The 27,865-nt window shown below is 36.0% G+C and overlaps 1 protein-coding gene across 1 annotated transcript in view; it reads left to right on the forward strand.

Moving 5' to 3' along the window:
* DNAH12 (dynein axonemal heavy chain 12) overlaps positions 1 to 27,865 on the forward strand; it is a 175,832-nt gene that overhangs the window by 20,493 nt on the left and 127,474 nt on the right. The window contains exons 6-17 of the mRNA XM_070455873.1: positions 365 to 437; positions 1,046 to 1,204; positions 1,410 to 1,605; positions 3,155 to 3,343; positions 4,993 to 5,149; positions 6,245 to 6,336; positions 11,302 to 11,480; positions 15,721 to 15,856; positions 17,650 to 17,775; positions 22,517 to 22,651; positions 23,266 to 23,459; positions 23,987 to 24,230. Of these exons, the coding sequence (XP_070311974.1) occupies positions 365 to 437; positions 1,046 to 1,204; positions 1,410 to 1,605; positions 3,155 to 3,343; positions 4,993 to 5,149; positions 6,245 to 6,336; positions 11,302 to 11,480; positions 15,721 to 15,856; positions 17,650 to 17,775; positions 22,517 to 22,651; positions 23,266 to 23,459; positions 23,987 to 24,230 (1,880 nt within the window). The remainder of the gene's footprint in view (positions 1 to 364; positions 438 to 1,045; positions 1,205 to 1,409; positions 1,606 to 3,154; positions 3,344 to 4,992; positions 5,150 to 6,244; positions 6,337 to 11,301; positions 11,481 to 15,720; positions 15,857 to 17,649; positions 17,776 to 22,516; positions 22,652 to 23,265; positions 23,460 to 23,986; positions 24,231 to 27,865) is intronic.

The following is a 27,865-nucleotide window of genomic DNA, read 5'->3' on the forward strand; positions in this document are numbered from 1 at the left end:
AGAAAATATTAGTGGAGAGATTTAATATTGGGGAGATTTATTAGAGAAATAACCTTTGAAATTTTTAATTGGATTAATTTTTTAAGTTATTATGCCAGTGACCTTGGTATACATAAGATGAAAATAGTTGAGGACTTATTAAAGCTTTACTGTATTTAAATTCACTTTCAAAGTAGGGCCAAAATAGTACCAAAAGCTTAATTTTCTTTCAAACAAGGGCCTTTTTTCTTATACTCATTTTGATGTATATTAAGCTATACTACTCATTATCAAAAGTTGAAACTTTGATTTCAGTTAGTTCTTGCAAAGATTTTCAAGAAGTATTTATCTATCTATAAGATACTGTCTTTCTTTTTTTTTTCAGTAAGGAGTGTTCTCGTGAAACCTGATATTAATTGGCTTGAAGATGAAGGTGGCCCTTTACCTGAATCCCCTGTGTGAGTAAATCTTTTAAAAAGCAGTACTGCATCTAGTTTTTGATAATAGACTGAAAATAAACTGATCGATCTTACAGTCAAGGCTAAAATTATGAAGCTCAAAGTGTTTTGAAAACATGTAAAAGAATTGTAATACTGTTTTTTTCCTCCCCTAAATGTATCCTCTACATTGGACTTACCTAGTTGTTGATTATACACTTATGAGAAACTTTATGGATGTATAACTCAACTTGGTTTTTTGTAAGTAAGCTTTGGAGTATGCCAGACAGATTTTTCCATCTCTTCTTCCCAGTCCTACAGACCAAGTTTGTTTATATAGGGTAACTGAGCCAGAGCACAGTGGAAGTTAAGGAACTCATGCATGGCCCGTCAGCCTTCCTTATGCACCAATGATCTCTTTATTCTCTCTGAAGATAATGAACTCTCAAGATCTTGATGTATTTTTGTTACATGCTTATCTACTAAGTTTCCTATTGCTGACCACATTTCTCTCTTCTCAATCTCCAGTCTTCTCACTTTTATACTAATTCTATGCCATAAATATTACTTACTAAAATTTAGAATATGTCATTTGAATCCTGTTTTGATGCAGTGTTTTGCTTTTCCAGAGGCCTGGATTATTCTAAGCCTTGGCATTCTAACTATCTGCAGACAAGAAACCAAATATTAGCTAATTTGCACATTGTTCATCCAACCATGAAAATGTTACTGGACCTTGGTTATACAACATTTGCCAATACAGTTTTGCTAGACTTAACTGGAATTAGGTAAAATCCCATATTTATTAATTAACATTTAAAATTTGAATGTCTTCTGCTTGAGTCTTTATATTTTTGACTACATAATTTTTATAACTGATAAATATTTAGGAGTTTTTACATTAAAAAAAATTTTAGCTTATCTTACTTGCTTCACTCATTTTGTATCATGACCAATTTGTTTGCTTTAAATCATTCTTTTTCTCATAAATAGAGGTAAAGGCCCAATTGATTGTGAATCACTAAGAAATGATTTATCAATACAAGCTAGAAAGGCAGAAGAGAAGATAATGAACACTTGGTACCCAAAGGTTATAAATCTCTTCACCAAGAAGGAGGCACTAGAAGGCATTAAACCCGAGAAACTCGATGCATTTTATAACTGCGTTTCCACACTTATGTCAAATCAGGTAAATAGATTTTGTATATTTTAAATGATAATGTTATTAAAGTTAATTTAACATTTTATTAGGTATAGTGCTATGTAATTATTTTGAAATAAAGTAAGAGACTTTTACTAGTTTAGCTGAAAAATACTTCATTTCTGGAAGCAGTATAAAATGAGAGGTAACTCTAGAAGTATGTGTCAATATTATGAGTGATTACTGAACTCATGCTTAAGGGCTATAAGCTAATTATAGCTTTATTAAAGTAAATTAATAAAAGGACTCTTCTAGAGAATGTATTTTTGAACTTATGAAATTCCAAGTTAATTGATTATCATTTTGTTCTTAGTAAAATCTTGATTTGAAAATGTTATTGATCATTTTTAAATGACAGAGGATATGAATTTTATACAATTATTTTATTGGCTCCTTGAATTTTTACTATTGGAAAAATATAACCCTAGAAAAATAATTTGAATAAAAAGTTTTCCTTTTTGTAAAGATCTCCAAAGATTCCATAAAGTTTGCCTTTTTAAAGGTAATATATATGTGTATACATACTTATATAAATCTGATATGTAACACTGTAATAAATACACATGATTTCCTTTTTGCCTTTATCCTCTTAAGAGGACTATGATTATATGATAAGAGATGAAAAATGTTGTGAAGTTTATTTAAATCTATGTTTGTCTACTTTGTTTACATTTCTAATCATTGGTTATATATAAGAAAGTATTATTCATCCTTTGGTAATTTACAGTGTGCATTTCTAAGTTCCAGTGGCTTCACTCTTAAGTAATGATATGCTGGAAATCTGATGCTCCAGGAGAAAAAAATCCTGATTTGTAGTGTTTGCCAATTTCCATGGTATAAATATTCCTACCGTGGTGATTTTCAGGCATCCAAGAGTTTAGTATCTAGCTTACAGAATTCTTGAATGTTTAACAATTAGCTCTTGTAATTGTAGGAGCTAGCTTTAGTACATCACTCTCACTTGCCCCAAATACATATCTCCTCTTGAAAGTAAAAGTGAAAAGTGAAGCTTGCTCAGTCCTCTCTGACTCTTAGTGACCCCATGGACTGTATAGTCCATGGAATTCTCCAGGCCAGAATACTGGAGTGGGTAGCTTTTCCCTTCCGCAGGGGATCTTCCCAACCCGGAGATCGAACCCAGGTCTCCTGCATTGCAGACGGATTCTCTACTAGCTGAGCCACAAGAGATGCCCATCACCTCACGACACCCCCCAAACTGGGTTTCAGGCCTCTCCACCCCTCAGTCTTTACCATGCTGTTGGGTCTTCTGGAACTTTTTCTGTACCAGGGACAAAATTACTAAAGAATGTGGAAGATTCTAAGTTGACATTTTAAGACTGTTAATATTCTATAGAAAAATTAAAGTTTGCATGTATTGTTCTATTTTAAACTGTGTTAAGAACATATGAATGAAGATAATTTTCAGGACTAAATGGATTGGTAAAATGAATTAATTATAAGCATTAGCTCACTGATCTAAACTTTTAGTTAAAGCTTTGTACTTTCTAAAGTAGTAATAACTTATGGTATCATGCAGCTAAAAGATCTCTTAAAGAGAACTGTAGAAGGATTTGTAAAACTCTTTGACTCAGAAGATCAACGAGGGCTGCCCATATTTAAGATGGAATTGACCTTTGATGATGATAAAATGGAATTTTATCCTACTTTTCAAGATTTGGAAGATGTTGTCTTTGGTTTGGTTGAGCGAATAGCTGAAGCTCTGCAGGTAAGTCTTTATCCTTATTCATTGGGTTTCTTTTTAAAAAATTTTTTTATTGGAGTATATTTGATTTACAATGTTGTTAGTTTCAAATGTACAGCAAAATGAATCAGTTATACATATACGTATATCCACTTGTTTTTTTTTTTAAGATTCTTTCTCCATGTGTATCATTACAGAGCACTGATAGAGTTCCCTGTGCTATACAGAGGTCCTCATTAGTTATCTATTATATATATATGCATATACATACATATATGTATTAGTGTTTATATGTCAATCCCAACCTCTCAATTTATCTCTCCACCCCCTTACCCTCTAGTAGCCAAAAGGTTTTTTTCTACATCTGTGACTCTACTCATCAGATTTCTTTCAGTTCAGCTCAGTTGCTCTTTTGCGACCCTGTGGACTGCAGCACACTGCTTCCCTGTCCATCAACTCCCAGAGCTTGCTCAAACTCATGTCCATCGAGTTGGTGACGCCCTCCAACAATCTCATCCTTTATCGTCCCCTTCTCCTCCTGCCTTCAATCTTCCCCAGCATCAGGATCTTTTCCAATGAGTCAATTCTTCGCGTCAGGTGGCCAAAGTATTGGAACTTCAGCTTCAGCATCAGTGCTTCCAGTGAATATTCAGGACTGATTTCCTTTGGAATTGACTGGTTGAATCTCCTTGCAGCCCAAGGGACTCTCAAGAGTCTTCTTCAACACTTCAGTTCAAAAGCATCAGTTCTTCAGCACTCAGCTTTCTTTATAGTCTAACTCTTACATCCACACATGACTACTGGAAAAACCATAGCTTTGACTAGACAGACCTCTGTTGGCAAACTATTGTCTCTTCTTTTAAATATGCTGTCTAGGTTGGTCATAGCTTTTCTTCCAAGGAGCAAATGTCTTTTAATTTCATGGCTGCAGTCACCATCTGCAGTGATTTTGGAGCCCAAAACAGTAAAGTCTGTCACTGTTTCCATTGTTTCCCCCATCTATTTGCCATGAAGTGATGGGACCGGATGCCATGATCTTAGTTTTTTGAATATTGAGTTTTAAGCCAACTTTTTCACTCTCCTCTTTCACTTTCATCAAGAGGCTCTTTAGTTCTTTGCTTTCTGTCATAAAGGTGATGTCATATGGCTCTTTTAAAAACTTTTTAGTTGAATATAAGCTCTATAAAATGTATATGTACTTGTTTGCTTTTCATCCTCCAAATTTTTGTAAGTTAAAAGTGCTTTCTCTTTGAGAAAGTTTCCTGGCTTGAGATGACATTTTTCTTTTTAGAACTTTTATTGTAGTTATGAATTTATATATATGTATGTTAATTTTTATGATGTAGTTATGAATATATATATATTTACAAATTTATATTTTATGTGTTTCATGTTCCCTACTGAGTTGTGAACTTCTTAAAGGCAAGATCCAAGTGATGTGTATTCTTTTTAGAGCTTTCTGATATAACCACTTCAACATTATAATTCCTTATAGATATTTGTTGAATGATAAAAAACTAAGCCAATTAAGGTTTTATATTTTAAATCATTATTTTGCATCAAGTTATCTTTTCCTGAACCATTGAAACCTGAAATGAATTTAAGTATAAGATCTACATATAGATCAACTGTACAGATATTTATTTCATGAATTGTCATTTTATATCTGTTAGAATGTCCAAACAGTACCCTCTTGGCTATCAGGAACTTCAACACCTGTGAATCTTGACACAGAACTTCCTGAACACGTGTTACAATGGGCTCTTGATACGCTGAAGGTGGCAGTACATCGTAACTTAGAAGGCGCAAGAAAACATTATGAGACATACGGTATATATGACGCAAATATATCTCTTTTTTTTTGTGATAAAAGAATGCCATTTTATTTTTACTAGAATTTTGTCAGATATTTGGTTGTCTGGATCTGTTATGAAAGACCAGAGAGAGCAAGAAGTGAGCATAGGCATGGCTTCTGACAGAGTCATGAATCAAGCCCAAGAAACTTGCATTCTGTTATTCAGTCCAAAGGGTGAATATTAACTGGAGCAGGGCCATAAAATCAAAACATAGAGAGAAAGGATGTTTATATAAGCAGAAAGTTAAATCAAGGGCAAAAACAAGGTAATTTCTAACAATTTCAGCTTAATCATCTCTTGAAGTATGTTATGGGGTCAGGATAAATAGTTGTTATTTGACATTCTGTTGACCAAAACCTTTTATTAACTGGCTTATCTGTGAAAGTGTTAGTCGCTCAGTCATGTCCGACTCTTTGCGATCCTATGAACTGTAGCTCTCCAGGCTCCTCTGTCCATGGAATTCTCCAGGCAAGAATAAAGAAGTGGGTTCCCATTTTTAACTCCAGGGGGTCTTCCTGACCCAGGGATTGAACCCACATCTCCTGCATTGGCAGGCAGATTCTTAAGTACTGCACCATCTGGGAAGCTCTTAAAAACATTAGTTCAGAGTAGTGTTGAAAATGTTAGTCACTCAGCTGTGTGTGACTGTTTGTGACCCCATGGACTGTAGCCCAGCAGGCTCAGGCTTCTTTGTCCATGAAATTCTCCAGGCAAGAATACTGGAGTAGGTAGTCATTCCCTTCTCCAAGGGATCTTCCCAACCCAAGGATCTAACCCAGGTCTCCCACAATACAGGCAGATTCTTTATTGTCTGAGTCATCAAGGAAGCTTTATCTGTACCTCTAAGTTATTTTATATAAACTATTATTTTTATTTAAAAAGTTTACTTTTAATCTGGTTTGCTTGTTAGGTTTATTTTATGTTATTACATCTATTCCTGTTAATGTATGTTATTAGTTTATTAATGATATTTAATTAAATAGGCTGCTCTAGTCTATGACTATATAAAAAGCACTTTATCTTTTTAAAAGAGTGTTATTGAGATTTAAATTAGATTGTTAATTTTCAGTTGAAAAGTACAGTTGGCTCATTGATGGGACTGCTGTTAAGCTGATGGAGACTTTTCAGGCAGAGGATCATACTTTTGATGAATACACAGAGGTATGTGTTAATTCTGTTTTTCATTAATACTTTTTGAATTTATTTTTAAAATTAAGATTTTTTATTCTAAAAAATAAATGCGTCAGTCTAAGTTAATACAGTTTCTTATTCAAAACATCATTCTAGTAAACTCATATGTTCATCTAATAATTCCCTTATTCATCTAGCTCATTCATTGATTCAACAAAAATACTTTTCATCACATTCAGACACATAACAATATTTTGGTTATGCAAAAATAAATAATATATAAACATTATCCTCAAAAGCTTATGTTGGACATGGAAACCAGACATAGAAATAACAACTGTGAAAGTGAAAGTTACTTAGTCGTGTCTGTCTCTTTGCCACCCCCTGGACTATAAAGTCCATGGAATTCTCCAATCCAGAATACCAGAGTGGGTAGCCTAGCCCTTCTGCAGGGGATTTTCCCAACCCAGAGATTGAACCCAGGTTTCCCTCATCGCAGGCGGATTCTTTACGAGGTGAGCCACAAGGGAAGCCCAAGAACGCTGGAGTGGCTAGCCTAGCCCTCCTCCAGGGGATTTTCCCAATCCAGTAATCGAGCTGGAGTCTCCTATACTGCTGGAGGATTTACTAACTGAGCTATCAGGGAAGCCCAACTGTAATATATTGAAATTAGTACTAGAATGGAGAAAGGACAAAGTGGTGTGGAACCTCAGAAGAAGGAATGGCTACTTTTGCATCAGTAAATTGATGAAGATTTCTAGAAAAAGTGAAAAGTGGGCTGGGCTTTGAAATAGATGTTTATAGGTGAAGAAGAGAGGAAATGTAACATAAGACAGGGCCAAAAGTATTTAGAGGTGTTCAGGGAACATTGAATAAACCCCATATGGCTGAAGAATGAGCAGAGGAGCCTGGTGGGGCTATATTTCATGGGTTGGGAAAGAGTTGGACACAACTGAGTGAGTGAGTACACATGTGCAGCTGAAGAATAGGTAGTTAGGAATACAATATCTAGGGTATTTTGTGTTTCTGTACAAATTTTAGAGTAATTGTGTTCTAGTTCTATGAATAATTCCATTAATACTTTAAAAAAATATTTATTTTTATTTATTTATTTGGCTGCTTTGGGCATTAACTGTGGCACGCGAGATCTTCATTGCATCCTGTGGGAATCTTTCACGGCCTCTACATTGGAAACTCAGATTTTAACCACTGAAATGCTAGGGAAGTCCCTGACTGTGTGTTTTTTTTTTTTTTAATTTTGTTTTGTTTTACCAATGAATGGGTCCTGCTTTCTTGTTTCTTTGTATGTCTCATAATTTTCTGTTGGAATCCAGACATTTTAGGTAATGTACTGTAGCAACTCCACACATTGGTCTCCCTTCCAGTTTGCTATGTTTATTTGCTTGTTTATTTGTTTAGAGACTGGGCAGATTATTTTAGTGAAGTCTGTTTTGCTCCCCACACCCTCTGAAGTACCAAGTATTGCTCCTCACGGAGCCACAGCGTTGGGTATGCCAGAAGTCGTCCTGGAAAGGCCATGGTTTCAAATGTCATTCTTCTCTCTTTCTCTTGCTGTACATCGCTGTTAGTCTTCACTTACTGCTGGTTAATTGCTGTATTGTTTTCAACAGTTCCATAGAGGTATAAGTTGCTCTACTGTAATCAAATTCAGACTCCCTTGAAAAAGCAGTTTCCAGAGTCAGTGTTTGATAGTTATTCTCCCCCGGGAGGGATCCTACCAACTGTCTCCTTCCCTGGCTCTTTGTCCCAAACTAGCTGGTCTATGATTTAGCCTAAATCTTCACCAAATCACTGAATCTTCCTCACAGTTTCTCCCTACCACAACCTCCACTGTTTTTGAGGGCACAGTTAGGCTTGAATTTTTCCATGTTCTATTGCAATTGAAGTCAATTCCTTTGGGAAAAGATTAGGAGGTATCTATTTTATGACATGCTTCTCCTTCACTTCCAGGCAAGATGTCTGAGCCAAGGCCTTGGAGCTGGGAATGGGCATAGTGATAGACTTCTCTCAGTGATAATCCCACTGAAGAAGTTGAGCACTCAATGGAATGCATGTGTTCTAATTCACTTCAGTCATGTCTGACTCTGTGACCGTATGGACTGTAGTCTGCCAGGCTCCTCTGTCCATGGGATTTTCCAGGCCAGAACACTGGAGTGGGTTGCCATGCCATTCTCCAGGGGATCTTCCCAACCCAGGGAATTGAACTCACATTTCCTGTGTCTCCTGTATTGGAGGCACTAGTGCCACCTGGGAAGCCCAGACTCAGTGGAGTAGAGAGTACTAACCTGAGGTTAGCCTTGTCTCTTTTCTGCTATGGAGCTGCCACCTTCCCAGCGAGGGCAAGTGGGATTGTTGTCTCTGTATTCTCAGTGGTACCATGACCAAGATAGACCCTCCCTTCCATGAGTGGTATTTGTGTGGTACAAGGGAGTTCCCACCTTCCAATTACATTCACTAAGAACCTAGCTTTAACAAAACTAGTTAAGCCATCCAACTGAAACCTGGGTGGTGGGGGAGCCCTCTGTTCTTGACTGCACTTGTCTGGAGTGGAGTTTCCACATTCTGAGCTGGCAGCAGGGAGGGAGGGAGAAATCCAGGTTTAAATACCACAGAGTCTCACTTTTCTTTCTAAATTTTCATGAAGTTTCACCAATAGATGTTTCTTCATTTTCTGTATACTCTTATGACCGTTTTCAGTGGTTTTAAATTAAATCCTTGTTTTTTTTTTTTTTTGCCTTCATCTAGATTTATTTTATGTCTTTGGTTAAATATTGAAAACCAACTAATAGGCTACTCTTCTAACAGTGGCATTCTTTAAATTCCAGAAAAATATTTAATATCAATTGTTAATATTAGTTCTAGTCATTAACTGTATTAAGTTTGGTTGAAAATAAAATACAATCTTTACAGCACTAAACACAATGGTATTTTAGGTAACAAATGAAGCTACTATTTACAGAGACTTTGCCCAGAAAACCTCCATTGCCCATTAGGTGAGACTTACTGATGGAGACTTCTGTCTCTCTGTCTCTCTCTCTTCATCATTTAAAAAAGCCAATTTAAAACACTTTCCAATTAAATCTTTGAAGTGTTGTCACTTTGATGGACACTTTTAGTTCCAAAAAACAAATTGGTGGTGCTGGTTTAGTTGCTGTGTCTGACTCTTGTGACCCTATGGACTATAGACCACCAGGCTCCTCCGTCCATGGGATTTTCCAGGCGAGAATACTGGAGTGGGTTGCCATTTCCTTCTCCTAAATCCTTGTTTTAAAAATAATGTGTTAGTCACTCAGTCGCGTCTGACTCTTTGCAGTCAGATCCAGAGGATCTTCCCTGGTGACTCAGGTAGAAAAGAATCTGCCTGCAGTACAAGGGACTTGGGTTTGATCCCTGGGTCAGGAAGATCCCCTGGAGAAGGGAATGGCAATCCACTCCAGTATTCTGGCTTGTAGAATTTCATGGACGGAGGAGCCTGGAGAGCTATAGTCCATGGGGTTGCAAAGAGCAATTAACACAACTGAGCAATTAACACATTTTATTATTCACCACTTTTACTGGGGACCAGGTCCACAGAACTCCTTACCTTGTCATGTTGGAAGTCTTCTCTGGGTTTCTTTCTGTAATTTTTAAAATATGACTTCTTTTAAGATGTTCTCTTTTTTGTCGCTTCTCAGCTATTTGATTGTGAAGTGCTTTTTTGTTGTTTCTTTTGTACTCCTTCCTCTTGAGAAGATTGAGATTCTTAGTTCTGTATAGTTCTTATCAAACTTGGAAAATATTCACACATTATTGCTTTATTTAAAAAAATTTGTCTCCTTCCCTCATTTCTGGAATTCTAGTTTTATGTATTTTAGACTGTTTAATATTACTGCAAAGGTTCCTGAAGTCATTCAGACATTTGCATTGTTTCCAACGTGTCATATTTTCTTTGATCCAGACCTTTTATTTTCCATATCTGTTAATTACATCCCAGAAAAAATGGGTGATGGCCCTTGAGGATAAAAAAGCATCTGTTCTCCTTATTCTGATTCCATCAGTTCAACTGACTACTTGATATAATTTTAACCAAGAACCAAGACTACTCTGTGTAGCCTTTGAACCAATTAATTAATATCTTCAGTTCCCTTAAACATTGAAATTTTTAAGCACAGTCAACTAAATACTGGAGACTAGAAAAATAAAGTAGCTTTCAGAGAGAGGAAAATGAAGAAAAAGTCTCCTCAGGGAAGAGTAAAAGGAATATGAGGCATTTTGGTGGGGGGTGTAGGTGAGGTGAGGAGGAAAGTAAAGAGGCAACATTAAAGATGGATTGTGAAATTAAGTCAAAGTTACCCAAAGTTGACAGGTATGTTTCACTTTCCATAAAGCTTGCCACAATATAACTTGTCAGGTTTTCTTCCACACTACTTTGCTTAAATAAGAAAAATTATCCCAGTGTGTCTAGGTATTAAGAATTTGTATAAATTGCAATATCTTGGAACTTTGGTAACAGCAGGGCACAATGTTTCTCTCCTGGATTATTTTGACCAACACCAAAAAGTTTCTTATATTTATTTTCCTGAAGATTGAACTAGAATTTTCAGTGAGGCATTAGTAACGGCCCAAGCAAGTATTAGTGAGCTACACAGATTGTCACATGACAAAGATTTGCTTTTAAACTGAGAGATAGGTGGCTTTGATCATATTCTTTTTAATAGTTACTGAGGGGAATTTCACCTTGTGACATGTCCAGATATTTTTGATGCTATAAATGGTATTGTATTGGATATTTACTGTTAAATTGGTAAATTCCTTAATGAAAGGACAGTGGGGGAGAAGTTGGCGCAACAATGGAAAGAAATTTAATCCCTTAGCAAAAACAAATGAATTTATACTTATAGCATATAATTAAGAATTTCACCGTAATACTGTACTGTCAAATCACAGATGAATTTGAAAATTCTAATCATTTTTGTTTTAAATCCTTTTTTAAAGCTTATAGGAAAAATTTTCAATTTTGCTTCAGAAATAATGCTTTTGCCTCAGTGGGTTCATTTCCCTATGGTGCGTTTGGATTGTGAAGATTTGAAGACAGGCCTAACAAACAAAGCAAGAGCCTTTGCAAACATTTTGCTAAATGATATAGCTTCAAAACATAGGAAAGAAAATGAAAGGTAAGTAGAATCACTTGTCAAACTCAGAATTTTAGGGTAAAAGAGATATTGGGTTGTCCAAAAAAAAAAAAAAATTCCACTGGCCTTCTTACAGGAAAACCCAAATGAATTTTTGGCCAACCAAATAGTTTGCTCATAGCAATTCTTGTTTAAAAATATAAGATTAAAAAAGAAGTGCTTACAATGTTTTTTCCCCAACTTCAATAAGGATTAAAACTAATATTTATATAAAGCACTTAGCACAGTGCCTAGAACATGGTACTCAAGAAATGTTAGCTGTTTATTTTCCCAGAAGCAGTGTGAGAAAATTATATGCTTTGAAATCAGAGACCTGGATTTGAATCCTGGCTCTACCATGAAATAGTTTTATGACTCTAGGCAAGTTACTTAATTTCCCTGAGCCTCAATTTCCTGCTGTGCTGGTTATGAAAAATAATACCTTGCCTTGCAGAACTGATGTTAGGATCACAGATAACATTTGTAAAGGATTTAGCACCATGCTTGGCAGAGAACAGGTACCCAAGAAAGGGAGCTTTCACATCAATAAATATTTTCAAGTCAATAAAAAAATATGACTGTCAAAAAGTTAAGTATTGGTTAGCCATATTTTGTATAAAATTTTATTACACAATGATGTTGAAGATGGGAAAGTATTAGATGCTTCCTTTCTAATAATCCTGTTGAGTTACAATACCATAGTCAATTTTAAAAATGATTTATGTTTGACTCGACTTTTTGGTGTTTATTTTTGTACTATTGGTCACTTTTCTGGAAAATTCTATTACTTTCAATAAGTAACTGTCTTATTATAAACTCATGGCAGAAGAGCAGTTGAAAAGTTTTCCATTTTCCTCTGCCTCGTTCATGCTTTGGTTTCTTCCTAAGTTCCATATATGAATTAGATAACATCAAAAGAAGGAAATGGGAACTTCCCTGGTGGGCCAGTTGCTAAGACTCTCTGTTCCCAACGCACGGGGCCCAGGTTTGATCCCTGGTCAGGGTACTAGATCCCACATGCCACAAATGAAAGATCCCGCATACCACGACTAAGACCTGGTGTGGCCAAATAAATAAATAGTTTTCTTTAAAAGGAGGAAATGTGTACCACTATGTTAAGCATAATTTATTAAATAAATTAATAATTATTAAAGAGAAATTTTCTTATTTCACAGTTTGGTTTAGTATCTGCTTGGGCAAACTTGCTCTCACTAATCTTGTTTGCCTTCTTTCCTTTTCTGTTTTGCTTTTGGCTGTGCCACAGAGCATGGGGGATCCTAGTTCCCTGACCAGGGATCGAGCCCGTGCCTCCTGCAGTGGAAGCACACAGTCCTAGCCATTGGACTGCCATGGAACTTCCACCTCCTTTTCTTTTAATTGTATTGTTGCTCCAAAGGGATTCAGATTCTGCTCTAGTGAGAAGAAAGCAACCACAGTAGAATCATCTGTACATTTTTTGCATTATCAACATTAATCAGTTCAGTTCAGTTCAGTCGCTCAGTCGTGTCCGACTCTTTGTGACCCCATGAATCGCAGCACGCCAGGCCTCCCTGTCCATCACCAACTCCTGGACTTTACTCAAACTCATGCCCATCAAGTCGGTGATGCCATCCAGCCATCTCATCCTCTGTTGTCCCCTTCTCCTCCTGCCCCCAGTCCCTCCAAGCATCAGGGTCTTTTCCAATGAGTCAACTCTTTGCATGAGGTGGCCAAAGTATTGGAGTTTCAGCTTCAGCATCAGTCTTTCCAATGAACACCCAGGACTGATCTCCTTTAGGATGGACTGGTTGGATCTCCTTGCAGTCCAAGGGACTCTCAAGAGTCTTCTCAAACACCATAGTTCAAAAGCATCAATTTTTCGGCGCTCAGCTTTCTTCACAGTCCAACTCTCACATCCATACATGGCCACTGGAAAACCCCCTGCAGCCTTGACCAGATAGACCTTTGTTGGCAAAGTATTGTCTCTGCTTTTTAATATGCGATCTAGGTTGGTCATAACTTTCCTTCCAAGGAGTAAGCGTCTTTTAATTTCATGACTGCAATCACCATCTGCAGTGATTTTGGAGCCCCCCAAAATAAAGTCTGACACTGTTTCCACTGTCTCCCCATCTATTTCCCATGAAGTGATGGAACCAGATGCCATGATCTTAGTTTTCTGAATGTTGAGCTTTAAGCCAACTTTTTCACTCTCCTCTTTCACTTTCATCAAGAGGCTTTTTAGTTCTTCTTCACTTTCTGCCATAAGGGTGGTGTCATCTGCATATCTGAGGTTATTGATATTTCTCCCGGCAATCTTGATTCCACCTTGTGCTTCTTCCAGCCCAGTGTGTCTCATGATGTACTCTGCATATAAGTTAAATAAGCAGGGTGACAATATACAGCCTTGACGTACTCCTTTTCCTGTTTGTAACCAGTCTGTTGTTCCATGCCAGTTCTAACTGTTGCTCACAACATTAATACATCCTTCTAAAAAACTATTTTTCTAAATAATTTTAAGGATTTATTAATATTCTTTTTTGGGCTGTGCTGACTGTGTGTTGCTGTGCGCAGGCTTTCTAAATTGCAGCAAGAGGGTACTACTCCTCTTTGCAGTGAGCGGGCTTCTTACTGTGGCAGCTTCTCTTGTTGCAGAGCACAGGCTCTAGAGCTCAGGCTCAGTAGTTGTGGCACATTGGCTTGATTGCCACCTGGCGTGTGGGATCTTCCTGGACCAGGGGTCGAACTCATGTCCTCTGCGTTGGCAGGTGGACTCCCAGCAGAAGCCACTCCTAAAATATTGATAATCAAAAATTAACTGTCAGACTTCCTTGGTGATCCAATGGTTAAGAATTTGTCTTCCCATGCAGGGGGTGTGGGTTGGATTCTTGGTGAGGGAACTAAGATCCTACATGCCTCATGGCCAAAAAACCAAAAGGTAAAGCAGAAGTAATATTGTAACAAATTCAATAAAGACTTTAAAAATGATTCACAAAAAAAAAAGCTTTAAAAAAATGCTTTCAAGCCCTATGTGATCTGATTTCTGTTCATCTCTACAACTTCATGTTCTATCCTTTTTTTTGTATTCACACTGCTCTGCTTGCCATTCCTAAACTATTCAAAGGTTTTTGCTACCTCAGGCTTTTATCTTTGTTATTTTTCTTCCTTTAAAGCTTTTCCCCTGATATTTGTATGACTCTTTTTTTCTTTCTCTCATTTTGAATTATCACCTCTCTAGAGAGATCATTCCTGGTCACTTTATATAAAATATTGGTTCCGTCTCTATACTCCATCATTCTTTATAACCCTTTACTTTTTTTTTCTTCATAGAACCTTTTACTACTTAACACTGTGTTATGTATTTATGTATTTTTTGTCTCTCTCATCAACTTGAATGTAACCTTTATGATGGTAGGGACTTGATCTATTTGGTGTTATATCTCCAATGCTTAGAACTTTGCTTAGCATACTGTAGGTATTCAATTATTTATTAAATGACTGAATAAGTATAATTACATAATATAAATGAAATACCTGCATGAACTAAAATTTATTTTTAAAATCACTTACCTCTTTTGTACTTTGTTTTTGCAAGGAGTTTTTCTGATATTTCTAGCAATGGCATGACAATACTGATACTGCAAAGCATAGGGGAAAATTCTATGAAATATATCTTAGTTAAATAATGGGTATAGGTATGGGGTATCTATTAATAGATTCATACAAACATAGACTTTCTGAAAGAATCATGGATTTTAAAAATGTATGCAGGGATTTGATCTTTTCAGTTGCTATATTTCACAAGGGACATTACTACTACTAGTAACAATGAAGCTGATGATTATACTAACATTATAGTTACCAGTAACTGAGAGTGTACTATGTGCTGGGCTCTTTTGCATTCATTATTCATTATTGTATCACAACAATCACACAAGATGAATTTAATAACTTAATTTTACAAATATGGAAATTAAGCCTATGAAATTCACATAATTACTCAAAGCTAGTAGCAGCTGAGGCAGGTTTTAGAGCTGCCTGATCGATCCAAAGCATACTCTATTTCACATTGAAAATGTTGTCTTAATTTTATGGATTTTATAAATCTATGGTGTATCCTGAGTTGTGTCAGTTAAGTTATACTTAAATATTTTAAGATACCTAACCGATTATTTTTCGGGTCACAGTTCCTATTTTATAGTAATCATAATTGAGTGTAATATAGCATTAATTACTGTACCTATAATAAAGCAAGGTATTATGTCAGTATTTGCAGTGAATTTGAAGCAGTTAAAGAGCATGCATTAAAAGTTCCTGAGACAACAGAGGAAATGATGGAGCTTATATCTTATGTAGAAAAAGCCCGAACTGTAGGAATTCAGGAGTTGGTTTCACGGATCAAGGTAGGAATTTTTTAATTTACATATTAAAAATTTTTTTCATTGTGAAATATGGTACACATATTGAAAATGAATAAAACATATGGTTAAACAAAGTTATAAAGTGAACACCTATGTTGCCACCACCCAGGTGAAGAAATAGGATATTGCCAGCACCCTAGAAATCCTTTGCATATGACTTTCTGACCATAATTACTTCCTTTTCTCCACCTCCTAGAGGTGTCAACCAGGTTTCTACAGTAATCATTTTTTTCCTTTAGTTCCTCCATATGTGCATCCTTAACAAAGGTTTAAAAAATATTTTCTTTTATAGTTTCTACATTTAGTAGTACATATGCTCATGCCTTCCCCAACACAATGTTATATACCTATTCACCTATATTATACTCTAATTTTTGTTTAAAAATGTGAGATGCAGGGGCCTCCCTGGTGATCCAGTGGTATACAGACTTGCTGTACACAGGAGACTAACACAATATGATAAATCAACTATACTCCAATAAAAATTAATTTTAAAGCATTATTATGATTGGATGTTGAATTTTATTTTTTGCATCTGTTGGTATGATCTTATACATTTTGTCCTTTATTAATACAGCTAGTTATATAATCAGGTTTTATTGGGTTAATTTCTATGTGCAATATAATACATATATAATGAATTCTGAACATTACATAAATTATATACATGTACATCCTATGTGTATCTCAAACAAAAACTCTTAAATTAGCCTTTGAATCTGTATTTCAGTTCTTAAAAATTACAGCACTGTGTACAGATCAATGCACGGTATAAGGGGTAAAGATATTTAATGTCTTATTCAGGTAAATCTATTGGTTTTAAAGAATTTTTTTTTTTTTGCCAGTCACTCCTAAACTCTTTCTGGACAATTGCTATATGCTAATGGTAGACAAAAGAAGTGGTACTGTTATTGAAGATGCAAAATAAAATTAAAGATATTAAAATCTTTGTCACCAAAGATTCAAAAATTAAATACATAAGAATAAAACTGTAAAATCCTTAAAAAAAAAACAGGGTTGCTGGAAAAAAGCCGCATATTTGATCACCATTTTCAGTCACATGCGTGGATAATCAAGTACTGTTATCTTAAGTCAATTGCAAGTGAAAACTATTAAAAAGCTTTTATTTTGGTATGTGTTTGCATGTGTGTTAGTCCTCCAGTCGTGCCCGACTCTTTGTGACCCCATGGACGGTAGCTTGCAGGGCTTCTCTGTCTATTGTATTCTCTAGGCAAGAATACTGGAGTGGGTTGCCATTCCCTTTTTCAGGGGATCTTCCCAATCCAGGGGTCAAATCTGGATCTCCTGCATTGCAGGCAGATTCTTTACCGTCTGAGCCACCAGGGAGCAAACTAAATGCTCTTGCTATAAAAGTCTTCAACTGTGTGCTATGAAGGCAGATAAATAATCCTATAGTTATTGAAATACCCATGTGATTTGTGTGATATGAAATATCAGTTAATAACCTGAGTCAGATTGAAATTTGAAAAAGTATTAGAAATTGTTGTTTCTCTTTCTCATAATGCTTTAGGGCTTCCCTTGTGGCTCAGCTGATAAAGAATCCGCCTGCAGTGCGGGAGACCTGGGCTCAATCTCTGGGCTGGGAAGATCCCCTGGAGAAAGGAATGGCTACCCACTCCAGTATTCTGGCCTAGAGAATTCCATGGACTGTATAGTCCATGGGGTCGCAAGGAGTCGGACATGACTGAGCGACTTTCACTTTCACTCACATAGATTTTCTACATGGTTTAATATATCTGGAGTTTCTTCTGTAGGAGTCCAAACGCCGGATGAGTTACTTTTTAGATGTATTTCTATTTCCTCCAGAAGACTTAGCTTTAAATTCAGCTGTTCTTATGTGGCCTTGGAAAATTAATCCCATCTTTGATGAAAATGATGAGGTAAATATATTTTTCCTTATGTATTTTTGTATTCTGATATTTTAAGTACAAGGTTCATTTCATTTTGATACATACTTGCCATCTACTTTTTTTTTTTGGCATATACACACTGCTGTATTTATTTATTTTTGGCTGCATGTGGGCTTTCTCTAGTTGCAGAAAGTGGGGGCTACTTTCTAGTTGTGGTGGCTTCTCCTTGGGTGGCTGCTCTTGCTGTGGAGCATAGTCTGTAGGGCTCACAGGCTTCAGTAGTTGTGGCACAGGATTAGCTGCTCTGAGGCGTGCAGAATCTTCCCAGACCAGGAATCAAACCCACATCTCCTGGCAGGTAAACTCCCATCCACTGTGCCACCAGGGGAGTCCCTTGCCATCTACTTTTGAAAAGTAACTTCATGTGTCAGTATGAGTTTGCGATTAGCAACATTTATGGCCCTGCAGGCTTCAGTTCAGTTCAGTTCAGTTGCTCAGTCGTGTCTGACTCTTTGTGACCCCATGAATCGCAGCACGCCAGGCCTCCCTGTCCATCACCAACTCCTGGACTTTACTCAAACTCATGCCCATCAAGTCGGTGATGCCATCCAGCCATCTCATCCTCTGTCATCCCCTTCTCCTCCTGCCCCCAATCTCTCCCAGCATCAGGGTCTTTTCCAATGAGTCAACTCTGCATGAGGTGGCCAAAGTATTGGAGTTTCAGCTTCAGCATCAGTCCTTCCAATGAACACCCAGGACTGATCTCCTTTAGGATGGACTGGTTGGATCTCCTTGCAGTCCAAGGGACTCTCAAGGGTCTTCTCCACCACCACAATTCAAAAGCATCAATTTTTTGGCGCTCAGCTTTCTTCACAGTCCAACTCTCACATCCATACATGACCACTAGAAAAACGACAGCCTTGACCAGACGGACCTTTGTTGGCAAAGTAATGTCTCTGCTTTTTATTTTATTTTATTTTTTTCCATTTATTTTTATTAGTTGGAGGCTAATTACATCATTGCAGTGGTTTTTGTCATACATTGAAATGAATTAGCCATGGATTTACATGTATTCCCCATCCCGGTCCCCCCTCCCACCTCCCTCTCCACCCGATTCCTCTGGGTCTTCCCAGTGCACCAGGCCCGAGCACTTGTCTCATGCATCCAACCTGGGCTGGTGATCTGTTTCACCCTAGATAATATACATGTTTCGATGCTGTTCTCTTGAAACATCCCACCCTCGCCTTCTCCCAGAGTCCACAAGTCTGTTCTATACATCTGAGTCTCTTTTCCTGTTTTGCATATAGGGTTATCGTTACCATCTTTCTAAGTTCCATATATATGTGTTAGTATACTGTAATGGTCTTTATCTTTCTGGCTTACTTCGCTCTGTATAATGGGCTCCAGTTTCATCCATCTCATTAGAACTGATTCGAATGAATTCGTTTTAATGGCTGAGTAATATTCCATGGTGTATATGTACCACAGCTTCCTTATCCATTCGTCTGCTGATGGGCATCTAGGTTGCTTCCATGTCCTGGCTATTATAAACAGTGCTGTGATGAACATTGGGGTGCACATGTCTCTTTCAGATCTGATTTCCTTGGTGTGTATGCCCAGAAGTGGGATTGCTGGGTCATATGGCAGTTGTATTTCCAGCTTTTTAAGAAATCTCCACACTGTTTTCCATAGTGGCTGTACTAGTTTGCATTCCCACCAACAGTGTAAGAGGGTTCCCTTTTCTCCACACCCTCTCCAGCATTTATTGCTTGTAGACTTTTGGATAGCAGCCATCCTGACTGGCTCTATCAGGTACCTCATTGTGGTTTTGATTTGCATTTCTCTGATAATGAGTGATGTTGAGCATCTTTTCATGTGTTTTTTTGCCATCTGTATGTCTTCCTTGGAGAAATGTCTGTTTAGTTCTTTGGCCCATTTTTTGATTGGGTCATTTATTTTTCTGGAGTTGAGCTGGAGGAGTTGCTTGTATATTTTTGAGATTAATCCTTTGTCTGTTGCTTCGTTTGCTATTATTTTCTCCCAATCTGAGGGCTGTCTTTTCACCTTGCTTATAGTTTCCTTTGTTGTGCAAAAGCTTTTAAGTTTCATTAGGTCCCATTTGTTTATTTTTGCTTTTGTTTCTAAAATTCTGGGATGTGGGTCATAGAGGATCCTGCTGTGATTTATGTCGGAGAGTATTTTGCCTATGTTCTCCTCTAGGAGTTTTATAGTTTCTGGTCTTACGTTTACATCTTTAATCCATTTTGAGTTTATTTTTGTGTAAGGTGTTAGAAAGTGTTCTAGTTTCATTCTTTTACAAGTGGTTGACCAGTTTTCCCAGCACCACTTGTTAAAGAGGTTGTCTTTTATCCATTGTATATCCTTGCCTCCTTTGTCGAAGATAAGGTGACCATAGGTTCGTGGATTTATCTCTGGGCTTTCTATTCTGTTCCATTGATCTATATTTCTGTCTTTGTGCCAGTACCATACTGTCTTGATGACTGTGGCTTTGTAGTATAGTCTGAAGTCAGGCAGGTTGATTCCTCCAGTTCCATTCTTCTTTCTCAAGGTTACTTTGGCTATTCGAGGTTTTTTGTATTTCCATACACATTGTGAAATTATTTGTTCTAGTTCTGTGAAAAATACCGTTGGTAGCTTGATAGGGATTGCATTGAATCTATAGATTGCTTTGAGTAGTATAGCCATTTTGACAATATTGATTCTTCCAATCCATGAACACGGTATATTTCTCCATCTGTTTGTGTCCTCTTTGATTTCTTTCATCAGTGTTTTATAGTTTTCTATGTATAGGTCTTTTGTTTCTTTAGGTAGATATACTCCTAAGTATTTTATTCTTTTTGTTGCAATGGTGAATGGTATCGTTTCCTTAATTTCTCTTTCTGTTTTCTCATTGTTAGTGTATAGGAATGCAAGAGATTTCTGTGTGTTAATTTTATATCCTGCAACTTTACTGTATTCATTGATTAGCTCTAATAATTTTCTGGTAGAGTCTTTAGGGTTTTCTATGTAGAGGATCATGTCATCTGCAAACAGAGAGAGTTTCACTTCTTCTTTTCCTATCTGGATTCCTTTTACTTCTTTTTCTGCCCTAATTGCTGTGGCCAACACTTCCAAAACTATGTCTCTGCTTTTTAATATGCTATCTAGGTTGGTCATAACTTTCCTTCCAAGGAGTAAGCGTCTTTTAATTTCATGGCTGCAGTCACCTTCTGCAGTGATTTTGGAGCCCCCAAAAATAAAGTCTGACACTGTTTCCACTGTCTCCCCATCTATTTCCCATGAAGTGATGGGACCAGATGCCATGATCTTAGTTTTCTGAATGTTGAGCTTTAAGCCAACTTTTTCACTCTCCTCTTTCACTTTCATCAAGAGGCTTTTTAGTTTTTCTTCACTTTCTGCCATAAGGGTGGTGTCATCTGCATATCTGAGGTTATTGATATTTCTCCCAGCAATCTTGATTCCAGCTTGTGCTTCTTCCAGCCCAGCATTTCTCACGATGTACTCTGCATACAAGTTAAATAAGCAGGGTGACAATATACAGCCTTGACGTACTCCTTTTCCTACTTGGAACCAGTCTCTTGTTCCATGTCCATTTCTAACTGTTGCTTCCTGACCTGCATACAGGTTTCTCAAGAGGCTGGTCATGTGGTCTGGTATTCCCATCTGTTTCAGAATTTTCCACAGTTTATTGTGATTCACACAGTAGAAGGCTTTGGCGTAGTCAATAAAGCAGGCTTAAGACCGGTTTAACCCACAAGGTTTTAAAAAGTGGGACTGACATTAAAAAGTTAGAACTATTATCAAGTTAATAATAGGGGGGTTCCTGGTCATCCAGTGGCTAGGGCTCCATGCTCCCAATGCAGGGGATCCTGGTTTGATCCCTGGCCAAGGAGCTAGATCCCACATGGCATAACTAAGAGTTCTTAAGCTACAACTAAGAAGTTTGCATGCCCCAGTGAAGATCCCTCGAGCCACAATGAGGACCCAGCACAGCCAAAATAAATAAATTTTTAAAAGGAAATTACTAAAAAAATAATAATCATAAGCACTGTGCTCAGTACTTTCCATTTATTAAATGATTTAATACTGACAAAAATCCCAGGTGCTCCTATTTCCCCCATTTCATAGCTGAGAAAAATGAGTCTCAGAGAAGTTAAGTAACTTTCCCAGGAGGAAGTTGCAGATTCAGGATTTTATATGATACTGAATATAGTTCAAATTTTGAAAAAGCCCTAATTTAAGCTAGCTTTTCCTAAATTGGGAAGTGAGATGATATAGTAATGAAAAGCATGCACTTCAGTCAGATAAACCAGCGTTCTAATCCAGATTTTGACTTTCATGATCTTGTGACATTGGACATGCCTGTTAATCTCTATATGCTTAAATTTCTTCAACTCTGAAATGAGGATATAATACTTGTGGTAATGTAGGTAAAGTGTTTAATAATTCTTGACATAAAAAATGCTCAATATATGGTAGGTTTTATTATTTTCCCAGAATCTGTTAAACAGTTAAAATATCTATTTAAAATAAGAATTATTATGGTTGCTTTGGCGATACAGAAAATGTTTTCTGTGTAATTTATTATTCTTTTCCTTTCATATCAGTCAATGTTTTATTTTTGTACAATGTTTTACTTTTACTTTGCTGATTTTTTTTTGTTACTGTACAAAGCATTCAGACTTATCATTTGATCATTCTTTGCTTTGTAGCAAAATAATTAACATGATTTAATTGTTTTCTTTTAAAGCTTATTGAGAATGCTAAACATAGAAAAGAAAATGAACTAATAGCAAAGAGAGAGAAATTGATTTTGGAAATAGAAAAGGAATCACGGCGCATGGAAGAGTTTGCGGAATTTGCAGAATTGGACCGCATGCAACAGGTCTGATAAATATAGACAGTAGCTGTGGCAGGCTGGTAGATAAGTATAGGGCATGTTTGTATAGGGTTGCCCAGGTGGCTCCAGTGGTAAAGAACCTGTCTGGCCAAGGCAGGAGACGTAAGAGATCCTCTTATGTTTGATCCCAGGGTCGGGAAGATCCTCTGGATGAGGGCATGGCAACCCACTCCAGTCTACTTGTCTGGAGAATCTTATGGACAGAGGATCCTGGCAGGGTACAGTCCACAGAGTCGCTAAGAGTCAAACACAATTGAGGCAACTTAGCACGCTAGCAGGCATGTTTGTATAATATAGAAAAGCATGTGCTTACTTAGGCAAAAAGGGGCCTGACTTGTAGGCCTGGAACTGCTGCTAATTATATAATCTTTTTTGTGGGTTAGTTTTCTTTTTGTTAAGTAGACATAGTCATTTTTTGCTTTTTGTCATAGTATTGCTGTGAAGTTGATATATAAAGCTGCTATCTATCTATCTATCTATCTATCTATCTATATATATATATATATATATGCAAGGACATAGCCTATGAAGTATTGTTTAATCTTATTTTTATAACATTTCTTGGGTATTTCTTGAAATAAAAATTGCTTTGCTTTCAGTATGTGACAGATGTAAGACAACTACAAAAACGTATTCAGGAATCTGAAGAAGCAGTTCAGTTTATTAATAAAGAAGAGGAACTTTTCAAATGGGAACTGACAAAATATCCTGAACTGGATAAATTAAAAGTTAACATTGAGCCCTATCAGAAGTTTTTTAATTTAGCTTTGAAGTGGCAACGAACAGAAAAACGGTAATTTCTGGTAATGTAATAAACAGTTCAGCAAAGATACAAAAAGATTTATAAAACGTATGTTGATTTTTATTGCTGTTGTTGTTGGCTAAGTGTTTAAAAGTAGGACTTACTGGTCCATTTGATAGAAAAACCAAATATCATATAGGAGAAGCGTCAAATGTTCTAGGGTACCCCCTAACCTTATTAATATAATATCTAATTAAGTCTCATTTGGGTTTTCCAGATTAGATTTCATTTTTAATGCAGTTACTTGATTTGACTCATGCTCAACACCAAAAATTAGAAGTATGGAGTCAAACCAGCATTTTATTTGGGTACCATTAGTTGTCCACTGACAATCTGATTCATATTTTAGCACATGCAACATAGCTTAAGTGGTGGATTTAGTATTATCTCTGTCATCAGCTCTGTGTGACTGAGAAAAGCAGTTGACTGCTCTTGTTTCAATTACAAAATGAAGGACCTAGCCTGAGGCTTCTTAATACACCAAAAGTCTCTAAATTTAATATTACTTTTTCTCTCAGGTGGATGGATGGAGGGTTTTTGGACCTTAATGGGGAAGCCATGGAAACTGATGTAGAGGAATTTTCCCGGGAAATTTTTAAGACTCTGAAATTTTTCCAAACAAAGCAAAAGAAGGAATTACAGGAAAAAAGAAAAGCAGCAAAAAGACGATCTCTGGAAGAAGAGAAACTTGAAGAAGAACCAAAAGAGAATCCGACCATTGCTATGTGCACTACGGTAATGGAGCAGATAAAAGTTTTTAAGGTAGGAACACGTTTAATGGTATTTTAGAAAGCCCTGCTGGAGATGTCTGTAGCAAGTGCTAATGAAGAGAAATGGAAACACTGGAAAGCAAAACCAAAGCTGAATCCAGAAAACTTGATCTGTTTCTTAATACATGCTTCATTCTGTCCTGAGGAAGTCATCATAATCAGTCCCTTCACAGAACATGCCAGAACATGCTTGACAAATAGAAAAGACTATAATGACCAGGTACACAGATATGAAGAGGATAAAAAAATTACTGAGTAAACAAGTTAGCCTATGCTATGAGCAGTAGCACAGAGTACCAGTTACCTGAGAAGGCTTTGAGGTCATACTGCCTAGGTTTATATCACAATTCTGTGCTTCGTAATGGCAATATGCCACTTGTGTAAGATATTTACCTGCTCATGTCTCAGTCACCTCACTCATAAAGAGAGGATTATAACAGTTTTTGTGGCAGTAAATAATGCATCCAGCTTCCCAAGGCAGTAGTGACAGTGGTTCTAGTCTAGTGGTAATGCCAACGTTTCCACCATCAGTATGCTCAGAGTGAAAACTGTCATGCGATCTTCAGCATACTTGCCTGAAAAAAATTTTAAACTACTTAAAATTATTTTTAATAATTAATAAATATACATGGCTTAAAAATATTAAAAAGATACACCTGAACAATCTCCTTGCTATGTTATTACTTTCTTTTGTATACTTGAGTTTTTTTAACACATATAATGATATGAATATATTTTCTAAACCTCCTATCTTTTTACATAAAATTAACATTCTGTATGTATTATTTCCCCCATTGTTTTGGTTAATTTATCTTAGAGATCTTCTCTTGTTGTATATAGAGTTTTTTCATTATTTTTTACATCTATAAATATTATATATTGGTGTAAAAATTTCTAAGTATGAAGTGAGAACTGCAAGGTAAATTGCCAAAGAATAAATTTCAGGTTCAAGTCTATAGTTGAATTACCTTCTGTATGGGTTTTACCAATATATATTTGCACCAACCTTGATAACAGAGTGTCATCATACTTGGGTTTTTTGTAATCTACTAGTAGAGTTTCATTTTTCTTATTACATAAAGTGTTAAGCATAAGTTAATATATTTAAGAATATTTTTTATTTCTTTGCTTGTGAACTATTTGGTCTTATCATTGTCTATTTTTTTATTTAATAGTTGGTCTTTTTCTTACTGATTTCCAGGGCATAATCAGTTCTGGAAACAGGACTAGGAAAACTAGGCTTTGTATGTTAATATTTTTTGAGAATTTTTGAGATTATATTCAGGAGAGATGTTGGTCTTAATTTTCTTGTAATAGCTTTGTCAAGTTTTGTTATCAGGATTATGTTGACCTTATGAAACAAACGGGAAATTCTATTTTCCAAAAGAGATTTGAATAAAATTGTTATTATTTCTTTTAAAAATATTTTAGAGAAGCATATGCCAGTGATACCATTGACTTGGAACTTTGTGGGAAGGATTTTGAAAGCAGTTTTTATTTTTTCAAAATAGATATGGGAATATTCAGGTTTTGTGTTAATTTTATGTCAGTTTTAGTAAATTGTAATTTTCAAGGAAATCTTCAATTTTTGAAAGCAATTAAATTTATTGCCATTAAGTTACTCATAACATTTATTTATCATCTTTTAATGTTTGTGGAATCTTTAGGAGTACCTCCTTTTTCATTCCAAATATCAGTAATTTTTATTTTCTCTCTTTTTTCTTCAGTTAGATTTTAGTTATAGTTTATTGTCAGCATTTAAGCCTTTTGTCATGTTTTAAATTTATCCAGATGATAAACCTCTTTTCCTTTCTTATCAGCAGCATCCATTATTCCTGTCTTCATAGCAGGGCACCATCATAATCTCTGAAAGTCATCTTGAGATGGAAGATAAATTGTCCCATACCACTAGTAGTATCAATAATTTTTTTCCCTGCTATTTTCTTTCTTTATTTTTGGCTGGGGCATGTGTGCTCTTAGTTATTCAACCAGAAATCAAACTTGCGCTCCCTGTTGTCACTAGAACTTCTAATACTATATTGAATAAAAATGGTTAGAGTGAGCAGCTTTGTCTTGTTCCTGAACTTAGAGGAAATGTTTTCAGCTCTTCACCATTGAGTTTGATGATAGCTGTGGGCTTGTCATATATGGCCTTTAATATATTGAGATATGATCCTTCTATACTCACTTTGTTGAGAGGTTTTTTTTTATTATTATAAATGGATATTGAATTTTGTCAAAAGTTTTTTCTGTATCTATTGAGATGGTCATATGATTTTTATTCTTTAATGTGGTTAAAATTGATTACTTTGCAGATATTGAATCATCCATGTATCTCTGGGATAAATCCCACTTGATCATGATGTATGATTCTTTTAATTAATTGTTGAATTTATTAATATTTTGTTGAGGATTTTTTCATCTATGTTCATCAGTGATGTTTGCCTGTAATTTTTTGTGTGTGTGTGTTGTCTTTGGTTTTGGTATCCAGGTGGTAACTGGTCTTGTAGAATGAATTTGGAAGCATTCCTTTCTCTGCAATTTTTTTGGAATAGTTTCAGAAAAAGTGTTAATCCTTCTTTAATTATTTGGCAGAATTCACCTGTGAAGCCATCTTGCCTGGGCTTTTCTTTGTTAGGCATTTTTTTATTACTAATGCAATTTCATTACTGATAGTCTGTTCATATTTTCTATTTCTTCCTTATTCAGTCTTGGAAGATTTTATGTTTCTAGGAATTTATTAACTTTTTCTAGGTTTTCTATTTTATGGTGTATAATTATTTGCAGTAGTTTTTTATGATCCTTTGTATTTCTGTGCTATCAGTTGTAACCTCTCTTTCATTTCTGATTTTATTTATTTGGGCTCTCTTTTTTTTTTCTTAATGAGTTTGGTAAAAGGTTTATCAATTTTATCTTTTAAAAGAACTAGCTCTTAGCTTCATTGATCTTTTTCTTTTTTCTTTTTAGTTTCTATTTTATTTATTTCCACTCTGGTCTTCATTATTTCCTTCCCACTACTGTCTTTGGGTTTTGTTTGTCCTTCTTTTCCTAGTTCCTTCAGGTTAAGGTTAGACTGAGAATTTTATTTCCTGAGGTGGACTTGTTTGCTGTAAAATTTCCTCTTAGAACTGCTTTTACTGTGTCCCATAGATTTTGGAATATTATGTTTTCATTTTCATTTGTCTCATGGTATTTTAAAATTTCCTGTTTGAGGTTTTCAGTGATGCATTGACTCTCTCTTTTTGTGATAACTGTTACGTGGTTTTAGTTTGTAGTTACCAGGAGGTTAATTTATAACAACCTATTATAGATGTCTGTTTTAAGTGGATGATTTCTTAAGTTTGAATACCTTACATTTTTACTAATCTCCCCAGATATTTTATCATTTTTACATCTGTTAATTTTTGCCTTAAGTGCTATTGCAGATAGAGATGATTTTTACTGCTTTTGTCTTTTAACTTTCCTCCTGGCTTTATGAGTGGTTAATTAAATACTTTTTCCCAGGTTTGCCTTTACCAGTGAGATTTTTCCTTTTACAATTTTGTTTATCTATACTTGTTATTTCTTTTAACATTTGTTACAAGATCTGTTTGGTGGTGATAAACTTCTTTTACCTTTTTACTTGTC

The sequence above is a fragment of the Odocoileus virginianus genome, chromosome 26 (genome assembly GCF_023699985.2).
Source record: "Odocoileus virginianus isolate 20LAN1187 ecotype Illinois chromosome 26, Ovbor_1.2, whole genome shotgun sequence".
NCBI classification, from domain to species: Eukaryota; Metazoa; Chordata; class Mammalia; order Artiodactyla; family Cervidae; genus Odocoileus; species Odocoileus virginianus.